This window comes from Eubalaena glacialis, chromosome 4, assembly GCF_028564815.1.
Source record: "Eubalaena glacialis isolate mEubGla1 chromosome 4, mEubGla1.1.hap2.+ XY, whole genome shotgun sequence".
In the NCBI taxonomy this organism is placed as follows: Eukaryota; Metazoa; Chordata; class Mammalia; order Artiodactyla; family Balaenidae; genus Eubalaena; species Eubalaena glacialis.
Genome location: NC_083719.1, coordinates 13,911,476 through 13,924,966, shown reverse-complemented (window position 1 = coordinate 13,924,966; position 13,491 = coordinate 13,911,476). Strand labels below are relative to the sequence as shown.

The following is a 13,491-nucleotide window of genomic DNA, read 5'->3' as shown; positions in this document are numbered from 1 at the left end:
TCTGATTGGACCCTCTCTCCCAAGTTTAGCCCATTCAGTTACAAGTTCAAGGGCCCTTAAAGAGAAGTAGGTTTACTGAGGATCTGAAAGAAGGCATCTGTGGCGGGGAAATGAGCAGAAATCAAGGGGGACGATGGTGTGAAATGAGGCTGGAGAGGGGAAGAGGACAGAGGTTGGGTCCTGTGTTCCTTGGTGACCCTGGAGACGTATCTGGATTTCTTTCTGGGTGTTCTGAGTGTTTCGGAAAGCCACTGGAGGGTTCTAGGCAGGAAAGTAAGAGGAAGTTATTTTTCAGAAGACTGGCTGCTCTCTGGGGAATTGGGTGGGAGGGGGCTGGAGACCTGTGGGGAGGCCGTCGGAGGTGTGGAGGGGAGAGATGAGAGACATCCAGACACCTCATCCAGATGAGAGACATCCAACACCACAGAGAGTTTCACCCTTCAAAGCACTTTGATACCTGGGAGAGGTAAGTGAGAGGTATATTTGGTTTTGTTATTTGACCAATTAAAGGCCATCTAGACAGGTGGGGATTAGCCGGGTGTTATTTTTCAGTGCTTTGGACTGAATATATAAGCAGCTCTCAGAACCTATTGTGCATATGAATCACGTGGGAGATGGTTAATATGCAGATTCCTGGGTCTCATTTGAGCTCTTCTCACTCAGCAGGGCCAGCACGGGGCCATGGAACCTGCATTGTTAAGAGCATCAGCTTCTCATGCAGGTGGTTCAGGGATCCTGAAAAACCCTGAATCCTTGCTCTGAAAGGGTCTCCACTTCCCTGCAGTTTTGGTTTTCTCAGATGTCCACTGAACTCTGCACTCGGCATGTCAACACTTATTAAACATTTTATTTCACTGCATTCTATTTTTTCACCTCTTTTTTTTTTTCACCCCTGGAGCTTTAAACACTTTGAGGACTAGCTTTTCCCCCTCCTCTTTCTTTGTCTCTCTTTTTAATTTCCCTCCCCACAGAACAGAATTCCAGGTGCATAAGTACTTTTAAACTGTTTTTAAAGCAATGCCGTGCTCACAGTGTAAAAGCATTTAAAGGACAATGTATCAATTACAAGCAGAACAATTTAGAGACAGAAGTGGTTTAGCGATATAAATAAAGGACGCATTTTCTTTAGGGAGTAACAGAAACACAGTCTCCAACCTTTCCCTCGCATAACCAAAGACATTTTAGGAGGATCGAGTTCCGAGTCATAGGCAATAAATGGTAAATGAAGGACAGCTTGCTTTTTTACCTACAACAAAATGGAATTTGCTCCAGGTATCTGGATAACCTTGACGCAGCAGGAAATGTATGATTCAATCATACGTGGGCATAATAATGCATATTGGTACAGACTAAAGTTTGTAAATGTTCCAAACTATCCCAGACAAGATCATCCAGAGGCAGATGGGGGAGACATTATCTCCTTGATGCTGACGAGGGCATGGAATCATTCAGGTCATTGATGGAGACAGAAGCAAAACGTGGGTGTTATAAGAAGTCTATTTTTTTCTTCCAAGGAAACAGCTTTTTTGTTTGTTTTTTTTCCACAGAAAGAAGTCCAAATGACTCTGGAAGACCAAAATATTTTTCTAACAAAGTTTGTGTAGAAAAAAAATCAAGAATTAGTTCTATCTATTCAAAGCACTTGATAAAAAGAGAAACGTGGACCTCAGAAAAGCCCCATGTATGAGTGAAAAATAAATTTTTCTTCTCTTAATGATTGTTTTCCTAAGCCCAAAGACACTGCCAGTCAATGCAGACAAGTTCTCAAAGAAAATGTATTCACCCCAAACTGAGGCCAGATTGACATAAGACAACTCACCAAAATATGGTGCTTGCCACACCTGGAGAGCAGGTAGGGTACGCTATAAAAGCAGCTGAGGTACCCAATCTTTTGTTCCACACCCCTGGGCCTCAGACAGGGAGACATGTGAGCTGCATGTCCTAAGCTGAAATGAATTCAACATGCCTTGTGTAATTGCTTATTTGATTGCTACACACAGCATACAAGTGGAAATCAAATTGGTGTTCTGTCATTTCTGTTTCAGTAAGCTAGAATAACATTCATCTGAAACAGAACTAAAACAAGTCATCTATAGTTGCAGGCCAAAAACTGCATAGTTTATTGATACACATCTGGAATATATTGCAAATTTTATGTGGGGAAAAGTAGTTCCCTAAATATCAATAATAAAATCTTCTAAATGTGACTGAATTCCAAAGTAGAATATGGAATCTTTTGACGTTTATACCTACAGAAAAAGAGATCACTACTTCTTCCCTTTCTTGAGGAAGACATTTCCTTCAGGCAAAAATGAATGTCTGATAAAAAGTATTATTAATGTGAAAATATCACTTCCTCAGGTGTTATGTCATAACACAGTGTTAAGAAAAGAAGGGATCATGTACCACAATGTTCATTGCAGCTCTATTTACAATAGCCAGGACATGGAAGCAACCTAAGTGTCCATCAACAGATGAATGGATAAAGAAGATGTGGCACATATATACAATGGAATATTACTCAGCCATAAAAAGAAACGAAATTGAGTTATTTGTAGTGCGGTGGATGGACCTAGAGTCTGTCATACGCAGTGAAGTAAGTCAGAAAGAGAAAAACAAATACCGATGCTAACACATATATATGGAATCTAAAAAAAAAAAAAAAAAAAAGGTTATGAAGAACCTAGGGGCAGGACAGGAAAAAAGACGCAGACATAGAGAATGGACTTGAGGACACGGGGAGGGGGAAGGGTAAGCTGGGATGAAGTAAGAGAGTGGCATGGGCTTATATATACTACCAAATGTAAAATAGATAGCTATTGGGAAGCAGCTGCATAGCACAGGGAGATCAGCTTGGTGCTTTGTGACCACCTAGAGGGGTGGAATAGGGAGGGTGAGAGGGAGACGCAAGACAGAGGGGATATGGGGATATATGTATATGTATAGCTGATTTACTTTGTTATAAAGCAGAAACTAACAAACCACTGTAAAGCAATTATACTCCAATAAAGATGTTAAAAAAAAAAAAAGAAGGGAAACATTTGATGAGCTAATCAAGTGGAAAAACCCCCCAAACTTCTTAATAATTATTTATAAAAGTTAGTTTGGTGCCTCAGTGGAAATAGCCTAAAGGCCAGCATTATTTCAATGGCATTAAAATCCAAGATGACACAGAATAGTTTGAGATGATTGATCTATTATCTCAAAGTAATGTCTCCCCCAGAATCTGCTTGATAGTTTTTTTTTTTCATTTTGTTTCAATATAATTCTTTTTTTTTCTTTTTTTTTTTTATTGGAGTAAAATTGCTTTACAATGTTGTGTTAGTTTCTGCTGTACAATGACGTGAATCAGTTATATGTATACCTGTATCCCCTCTCTCTTGGACCTCCCTCCCACCTCCCTGCCCCATCTCACCCATCTAGGTCATCACAGATACCAAGCTGAGCTCCCTGTGCTATACAGCAGGTTCCCACTAGCTATCTATTTTACACATGGTTGCTAGATAGTTTTTACAAACTCCTCGAAAAGTGTCCAATTTGAAAAAAGAAATTGACGTGTCTGGACGATGTGCAGAAGTATTTTGTCATTCAGTTCTTTTCTCAGAGGAAAATCTTTGGGACCAGAATGGTTTTATTCTTATGGTATCAGATTGATCAAGCCACTGGACCACAGGTTTTCAATTGAAAAAGGAATTTGTTTGATCTGGTTAATTAATATGGTAGGCTCTAGACTATAGGGGGGCAAGCCAGGATCTAATCTCAGAAGAGGACCTTGCAGGGAACACACTTCATTACCTTCATTTCTATGGAATGCTTGCAAAACAGCATGCAGACTTCAGCAAGGAGGAAATTCTTTAACCTGGTCATTTACATCATTTACCTTGGAGGCGGGGCAGGGTATCACAGTTTGTCCCTCCCTGTTTCCCTTAGTGCACATGAAATTCCCTTGAAATATTTACCTTTTTAAAAATAATATCTCCATTTGCCCTTCAGCTTAAAAGTCATAGAAACAACCTGACAGACAATAGAAAGCAACTACACAAAGACTAAGACTTTTAAAAATGGCAGAAGCAAAATATGCTCTTTCTTTGATATCCCATGGTTTGAAATGATATGTGGTATCTGATGAGTGGTTGGAAATTTTTTGTCATCTAAAAAAGTTCAAGGACTTATCTGGCCAGGGAAACCAATGGATAAAAAAGAGAAGCAACTGTTTAATTTTGTTTGTTTTTGTAGCTAAATAAAGTGATTGTCCTAGATATGCTCAAGTTTACCATCTGTCTCTCATTCCATATTCTCTTGTTTTAAAAAATCACTAGATCCAGGACTGCCTATCAGGCTATTCTGATTAAGAAGATATGGGAGGACAGATGGTAGAATTATGTGGTGGAGAAAGTGATGGGGGACAGTGAACTACTTAAAATGAATACTCTGCTGGTGTAGAGGAAGTCACATTGTTGGGTGGAAACTCTAAGTTGAATGTCACGTCTAGAAAAATTCCCGTGCAAAAATTATCACTAACAGAGGGTAAAAATGTTTGACAAAAATGTGTGTACGTTAATATAAAAAATCTAATTATGTGTGGATCATTATTATTATTATTATTGCTTGTTGTAGTTAGTACTTCTTGAGAATGTATGCATTGGAGATTGCACTAATTTCTTACATGCACTATCTTATTCACCCTTCAAACAACCCTAAGAATCAAGTATTACTGCTACTTCATGTTTTCAGACCAAGAAACTGAGACTTCTAGAGTTCTACAACTTGCCCAAGGTCCATCAACTAATAAGAGGCTGAATGGGAGACACAAAACCAGTCTGATTTTGAAGTTCTTACCTACTAAGCACACTGCTTTCTGTAACTTTGAGTAATTGGGAATGCTGCCAGTTCGTATTTATCTGCTTTAATCCTCCATTCAACTTGCTTTTCCCAATGTCAATCCTCTCCTTCCATTCTTCCTTTGATATATGACTTCAACTTGTCTGTGATTGAGGGAGTTTCCAAGTGATAACACATCCAATACAATATCAAATTCTAGATGTCATCTCACCAGTCCTCTACATTTTCCTTCCCTACGCTACCTCCTTACTTGCTGTACAAAACAGCATTGATCATTTTCTAGCCCATCTCAGTTCTAACATGCATGATTAAGTTTGCCATTACCCTCAGGTCTTTTAGGACATTAATATTTGACTGACTTCAGTCATCCATTGACAGTTCATGTTGTGAATTCTTTTTCAGTTCTCAGATATATTGGATTGTAACTTGCTAAGTTGAATTTCAGTTACTCTGTGGTTTTCTCCTCAATTTATTCCTCTGTCTTTGCAGCAACTCCCAATTTAGAATCAGATTTCATTACTGTGGTGTTTTCACATTCTTCTAGGTTGCCAACAAAGATGTTAAACCAGACCAAACTTTCAAAGTGACCCCTTGGTTCCCGTTTGTATGCTCTTTCAGGGAGCCCATCCAGGAAGAGCTTAGAGTGAATATAAACTGTGAAACTGGATTGCAAGAAGCTTCTAAACTTGTTATCAAGGGTCAAAATAATTCCCCATGCAGTAATCAAGTGGAAAACAGCTTGGACTAGAGCATGAAGTAAGAAATAGAAAACCTAAGGAAAAGGATGAAATAATTTTAGTTCTTGTTGCTAGAGATGACATAGGAGCAATGTCTATAGTGGCTAGAATATGGTAACTAGTTTTAAAAATCTTTCTCCAATACCAAGAAATAGTTAGTATCGCATTACTTTCACAGCACAGGTCTTGTTTTCACCTCTTTAAAATCATGATACCAGAGGTGAATGTTATTGCCATTTACTTCAGAAGAATAATGAGGGACACAGTGACTGAATAAAGCCACACTCTCTTTGGCTTCAGACCAAGGTCCACTAATATACACTAGGTCTTGACAGGTGTCTGAAATTTAACGATGCAACTAGTGACTTGTACATAATAAGCATGCAATAAATATTTGTTTAATAAAATTCTTTATAATCAAATCAGAAACTCTGTCATCAAGATTTGAGATGTGTTTCTCTAGGATAGACCATACCTTGATCTTCCCTCACCTCCCCCTGATGTCTGTGGGGCATTTGACTCCTATTTATTGTACCTGAAATGAAGACTTGCTGTCCTAGTTGGCTGGGCTGCCATAACAAAATACTACAGATTCGGTGGCTTAAACAACAGACATTTATTTACTCCCAGTTCTGGAGGCTGGAAGTCCGAGAACCAAGTTCTGTCAGGGTTGGTTTCCAGTGAGAGCTCTCTCCCTGATTTGTAGTTGGCCACCTTCTCTCTGTGACCTCACATGGTGTTTCCTCTGTATGTGTGTGGAGAGAGATCCCTGGTGTCTCTTCCTCTTCTTATAAGGACACCAATCCTAGTGGATTAGGGCCCCACACTTATGGCCTCATTTAACCTTAATAACTTCCCTAAAGGCCCAATCTCCAAATCTCACACTGGAGGTTAAGGCCTCAACATATGAATTTGGGGGGATGTAATTCAAGCCATAACACCTGCTGATGCTTCCCGTCACCTCCAAAGTTGAGATATAATCTGCTGTACATGTGTTACTACTCACCTGTTGCGAATGCTCCAGTCACAGCCCTACTGTCCCTCCAGGCTAAGAGGTAGAGTCTCCATGTACTTAACACTCTTTACCACCTCATTGCAAGGCCAGGCTTCAGAAGACAATGAGGTAGTTCTTAGCCTCATGAGCCTGGGTGACACCCTTGCCTGAGCCTGTGCTGCCTGACTGTTTACTTAAGAGAGAGCAGTCCCTTGAGGAGAACCGTGCAGACCCCTTGGCTACTGTAGTGGGTTGTGTAGTGTCCCCTAAAATTCTTGTCCATCCAGAGGAAATAGGGTTCTTGCAGGTGGAATCAAGTTAAGATGAGGTCATACTGGACTAGGGTGGGCCCTAAGTCCCATGAGTGGTGCCATCATTAGGAGAGGGAGACACAGACACACAGAGAGAAAAGACAGCCTTGTGAAGATGGAGGCAGCAAGTACAGTGATGCTGCTACAAGACAAGGAATGCCAAGGATTGCTGGCAGCCCACTGCAGAAAATTCATGATTTGTTTCTTTCCCTCCACACGTTCCCATCCAATTCATCAGCAGCTCTCACTGAGGGTCTTTCTAGGATGTGTCCTGGATCTGACAACTTCTTGCTGTTTCTGTTCTTGTTGACCGCATCTAAGCCACTGACAGCTTTCATGTAAGCTCTTGTGATAGTTTCTTGTTTCTCTGCTTTCACTCTTGATGACTTACGAACCATCCTGAGCACAGTGGCCAGTGTGATTTCTAAAAATTTAAAGCTCATCTCCTCACTTTCCTTCTCAAGACCCTACAAAGGCTTCCCGTAGTAATCAGGACGAAATCCAATCTCTTTTCCCGCTCACGATGCCCACTTTCTATGAGCTGCCAGCTTACATTTCCACCATCACCTAACACCCTCCCTGCTCATCCACCACATTCCAGCCACATCTGCCTCCTTCCATGCCAAGACACATATTTCCTCTGCTTGGAGTGTTCTTTCTCCCAGATCTTCCCTTGCCTGCTTCCTATTGCCACGCATACTTGCTTAATTTAAATATTGCCTTCTTAGAGAAACCTCCTCCAGTCACACAATTTAAAATGTGAGATATATATATATATACACACACACACACACACACACACACAATGGAATATTGCTCAACCATAAAAAAGAAAGAAATATTGCCATTTGCAGCAACATGGATGGACCTAAAGATTATCCTATTAAGTGAAGTAAGCCAGAGAAAGACAAATATCATATGATATCACTTATATGTGGAATCTAAAAAAATGATACAAATGAACTTATTTCCAAAACAGAAATAGACTCACAGACATAGGAAACAGACTTATGGTTACTGAAGGGGAAAGGTGGGGAAGGGATAAATTAGGAATTTGGGATTAACAGATACACACCACTAGGTATAAAATGGGTAAACAATAAGGATTTACTGTATAGCACAGGGAACTATATTCAATATCTTGTAATAACCTATAATGGAAAAGAATCTGAAAAAGATTATATACATAACTGAATCTCTTTGCTGTACACCTGAAACTAACACAATATTGTAAATCAATTATAGTTCAAGAAGAAAAAAAAGGAGTCACCATCTTGATCCATCACATCAGGTCTCTCAAGAGCACTTTGTCACCATCTGACATTTTTTGTGTGTGTATTTGTTTGCTTGTTTTCCTGCTTTACCTGTAATGTAAGATCCACAAGAGCAGGTTTCTGTTCATACAAACAGTATGAACACGGTGTGACACAGAGTAGTTGCTGAGTAAAAATATGAGTGAATAAATGTAGGGTGGAAGAAATTGTCACAATTGTATTCATGGAGGTTGCCAAGGATCATTCAAGCTTCCATTCACAGCTGAATGATTACAGAAAGCATGGGCTATGTAGGCTAGTAACACATAAGAATATTGCAGTAAATGGTAATGAAACCCGCCTTTCTTTTGTTGAGAAGATTTCCTATAGCCAGCCCTTGGCTTTGCCGACGACCATTACATTATCCAGTTTTGCAACATGCTTAGTCTTTCATCATCCTGAATATTTCACGTATTCAATCCTAATAAGTTATCAGCATTGCCAAGTTATATATTTTTGCCTGCCTCAAGGGCAAAAAGATAATTAAAATTATGTAAAATACACAAGTAATAGATTCCATGGGATTGGGCAAAAAACTTTCTTTGACTGGTCAATGATGCCTGAAATTCCTTTACTGAGGCAAAGTTTTACATTCTAAATCAGAGATAAAGTTTCAAGATAAAAGACCTGGGAGGAGGCTTAGTGGGCAAGCACTTATTTGGTACCTGAAAAGGGGGATGGGGGAAACCGCCTTTAAGCGCAGAAGTTGAAGGACGTCAGTTTTTGCCTATGGCTTCTGGCAGGCGGATTCTTAACCATTACACAACCAGGGAAGCCCCCCTTTGCAATTTTTATTCTGGTAGAGAGGTGCAAATGTGGGTCATGAGAGCTCTATAATTCTGAATTGTTGGCACATAAACATATAATACTCTGTTACGCATCATAACTGCCTGTGAACCCCTTCCTTCCCTTGTTTTGGTCAAATTTCATTCTTCCTTTGACCATATAGAGTCTTTTCATCATTTTCTCCAGATCTTGATATTCCCCGTTGCCCTATAAAATTTTTTAGGCTGTTTCTTATGTGTGAATAACTTATTTCTCTTAGGCTTTTCTCAGCAAAATCCTTCCCTTGCAAATTTGTTTTCCGAATTATGTTTCATCAAATCTTTTGAATCTGATCCCCTAGTAAAATTGTCCCCCTTGGAGGAGAAGACCTGCGAGGTGGGTCAGGGAAGAAGAGAAATGAGACGGAACGTCAGTAACATATCATCCGTAAAGCTCGCCTTCCTCCGGACTCATGTTTCTGACTTATTTGGTCTTTTTCCTATTGTGTCCTTCAACCGCAGTCCCAGTGGACAAAGTCTGTCCCTTCTTTTATGTTCTCAAAAGCACCCTATAAATAACAAGAACACCTGTTTTCTGTTTTGTGGTCGTTTTCTAATGTTATCTGAATTGCTTACCTTACGCATATTTTTTCGCAATGATAAATATCCACAACGTCCTGATATGACATCTGTTTTCAATGAGGGACACAGAGCTGATGCTAATTCAAGTGTTCAGAGCACACGGCACAAAGCCCAAGATATGGATCTAAATGTAGGAGTTGTGCATCCTTACTCTGTACTTGAAATTGAAATTCAGACCATATTTTATCTGAGAACCTCTATTTTATAGTAAGAAAAGGAAAAAAGGCAAGGTGAGAGCTGTATTGGAACTCAAAAATAAAAATAGATGTTCATAGAAATGAATAAGATAAGGGATACAGATTCACTTTGTAAAATATATTCATGTACAAATATAAAATAATAATGTGTTATACTGACAGTTGATTTTTTTCACCTTCAGACTAGATGATTGTTTTAATCTTTCAGAGAAAACTTCTTTGAATTTCCTACCATGTAAAAGAGGGGGGAGGGTGGTAAAAGGCAGTAAAACTAAGCAAACTTAGCTTTCTCCTTCTATGATTGTAATTGGTGGTTGTCATAGCTTGCTAAAGAAAATGGGTGGAGAATTTACTCACTTATTTTCATAATATGTTTGAGTATTACTTTATTATCTTTATTTCCTCAAGTTATGAATAAGCCAGTCAAGATTGTATATGTCCAGTCTATGTCCTGCTCTCAGAAAGTATTTTCTCCTTGACATGTCACTAATAATCAATGCTATTAGTTAAAATTTATTATTCAATTTAAATTAAATTCTTTAATTTATATTGTCAAAAGTTACTGAATATTGGAATAGTTTAATTTTTTTTTTTTTTTTTTTTTTTTTTTTACCTCAGTTAAATCTTAACATCTCTGAGAAGACAGAGAAGCAGACGTGTTATACCCACTTTAGGGATGGGCAAACTGAGGGCCAGGGAAATTTACACCTAGGATTATAATCAGTGGTGTGTTGTTAGATGTTTAAACACCAGCTCTCCTGGGGAGGGTGGAGGGAACCCCAAGTCCCTGAATTGTAGCATTTGCCAGTTCTTGTGGTGTAAATACTCCCACCATGGCTGACCCAAGCTACCCATGTGAGGTCACTGACATGAGGTTGGAAAAGATGGACATAATTGGTTCTTGCAACAGTAGCTCAGAACCCTAATGCTTCATGGCAACTGACTGCAGCATCTTTAAGAGTGCTTTTCACTCTTTTAGGTTATTTTGAGTGAAATTAAAATAACCAAGAGCCAGCCTAAGCAAAAAACCCAAAAAACAACAAAAAAGGAAGAACTCATAGGATGTGTGTGGTGTAAGGTGGTGTCTCATGGAACACAAAGAAGAGCTTTGTGTTCTTTGTGTTTTAAATTAAAGAATTTAATTTAAATTGAATAATAAAGAAGAGCTGACCCACTGGACCTCTTGATGTATGGGGACGATGATAGCTCTGAGGGCCTCTGCAGTGGAATGGGAGGGTCTTCCCTCTGGAGTGCTGCCATTTATTTGCCTCGATTACTGATAACTCCTAATTCTCTCATCTGGGATCAAAGTCCAAACTCCGAGGGGAGATCGTCCAGTTGGTCCAACTTGGGTCCATCATGCAGAGCCAGGGGAATCCATGGCACAGATGCTGCTGCTGGGGCCTCACCATCATGACATATGCAGTTTCTAGAGAAGCAGGAATCACTGTGCCCTTCAACCTCCTCTTCAGTTAGGAATTAGGTACTTGGTGTGGGCTATTGCTGGGTCATCCAGCAGCCAAGCACCCCTTTTCCAGACAATACAGTGTCAACATGTCCTCCATATTTGAGGCCACGCTTCTCAGGCTCCTGCGTTCTTAGCCTAAATTGTAAATATAATCACCACCAGCATCCCCTGTATACAACCATTGGGGAAGAGGAGAAAAGAGAAAGAGAACTTCTGTTTTAAAATGGGGAAGGAAATAAAAAAGAGAGACGTTCAGTTAAACGTGTAGATTTGATTACACATGTACAAACAATTCTGCCCTTGCAAAACCCCATTAAGATAATTAGAGAGCTTTTGAAAAGGAAAAAACTCATAGGATAAAAAGAACAGAAGTAAAGAGAATACCAACATAATTTTGGAAGCTGGAAAGGAAACCAGCGAGTGGTAACTGAATTAGCAATGCAGAGGAAATTGGAATAAAAATTGGAGAGGAAAAGCCAAGTCAAGTTTTATCACAGAAGTCCAGAAATGGACATTTTTGGAAATGAAAAACACCATAGGCCTCCAAAAATGGGGTATTCAGCGTGGGGTTGCAGACGACAGATTGTCTCCAAGTATTTATAAGCAGTTACCATCCTCCTGCCCACATCCCCTGCCTTCTTCCCGTTCAGTCCTGATTCCAGCTCTTTTTACCTGGCAGAAGACTTGAGAATTAGTCGATGAGGAATCTGAAACAGGAAATCCAGGCTCGGGAATTCCTGGCTGAGGATGGGGACCCTGAAAACAAGAGCATTAAGTGAAACGCTAGACGCTTTACGTGGACAGTTAGACCTCCTGACCCCTTTTCGATGCTGGGCTCCAGAATTCTTGCCGCTAGATGGACACCTCTGAGAAAGGAAGAAAGCAGCTCCTTGCAGCTGAGAATCAGCTAGCTGCTGGGGTGGTGAGGAGCCGGGGTGTGGCCGCAACAGTCACACAGCAACTCCCACACAGCAAGACCCCTTGCTTGGGGTTTCCTGCAATTGCCGCCCTGAAATTCTTCAGTTTTAATTCATCCGAATGCGTGCTGCGTGAGCGGAGCCTATGGGACGAGGAAGCATGCACCATGGGCTCGGAAGCAGGTGCGGATCCATCTTCCGACAGGTTTCCCTCCTGCCTCCCCAGAACCAGTTCTCCTGAGCCCCTGTGCCCCACTCAGCCTGCCTCTCCGTGGCCCTACCCTGTGAGTACTGCTGCCCTCTGCCCGGGATGGAATCCCATGGGTCAGCTGGGGAAGGCAACCCTCCAGCCCATCAGGGCCCTGGGCACAGGTAGGGGAGGGTCAAGTTCGGGCAAGATCCCCTGGCAGGCAGTGCCAAGGAGTGTTTGGTGAGTGGCTTTGCAGAATCCCTTACTCCTTATTCGGGTGCCACCAGCACAGAAGTGCAATGCATTGGAAGGGGTGGGAGGACAGGGCATGGGGGCATGTCTGCTGCAGGCTGTGCCTTCTTGTCTTTTTTTTTTTCCCCCACACTTTTATTTATTTACTTTTCAATAAGTTTAAATCCTTGAAGTGTACAACATCACATGGATTCTGTGTCCAGTGGCCTTAGCAGGAAGGTTGCTTCGGAATCTGGCACAAACCACGCCACTGTTTCCATGAGCGCGAGTTGTCTTTCCGCAGATTACTCTGGTTTTGTTAGGTTTTCCACCAGGAATTACTGTGTTCTTTGCTTTGTACACATAAGCACATCTCTTGCCTAGATAGAATTTGGTTTCATCTCGAGCATATACACCTTCAATTTGCGGGAGAGCTGTGTGCTCCCTCTGGTTCCGTAGACCCCACTTATAGCCAGCAAAAATGGCCTTGGACCACAGCCCTCCAGACATATTTGTCATTTTAGAAGTCCTCCACAGGGTCCAAGATGGTGGAAAGAGTGCTCCTTATTTTCTTATTTAGCTATTTAAGAAAATGCAGTGTCCTAAAGCTAGAACCATACATAATGCCATCAGGACCCTCTTCTATGCTCATTAAAATACGGAAGAAACAGACTAAGCCAGTTTGTTCTTATGTGGGTGCCCACAGTAAGGGAAGTTCAGAACTGCAGAACGGAAATCAGACTTGCATGATCAGACATGGGAAGCTGCTGGGATGGATGGTTAGACAGACATGCTCTTGGTTTCAGGTGGGTTTGAAATAAGCTATTGAGTACAGTTAAGAAAACGTTTAGTGTAGACACCGAACATGCACAAAGAACTTCTATG

The 13,491-nt window shown here is 40.8% G+C and overlaps 1 protein-coding gene across 1 annotated transcript; it reads right to left on the bottom strand.

Annotated features, from left to right (window-relative positions):
* Positions 1-12,786: 12,786 nt before the first annotated feature.
* On the bottom strand, positions 12,787-13,131 carry LOC133089595 (large ribosomal subunit protein eL33-like). Its single transcript, XM_061187665.1, has one exon. The coding sequence runs from the start codon at positions 13,123-13,125 to the stop codon at positions 12,787-12,789; it is 339 nt and encodes a 112-aa protein (XP_061043648.1). The 5' UTR covers positions 13,126-13,131.
* Between the last annotated feature and the right edge of the window lie 360 nt (positions 13,132-13,491).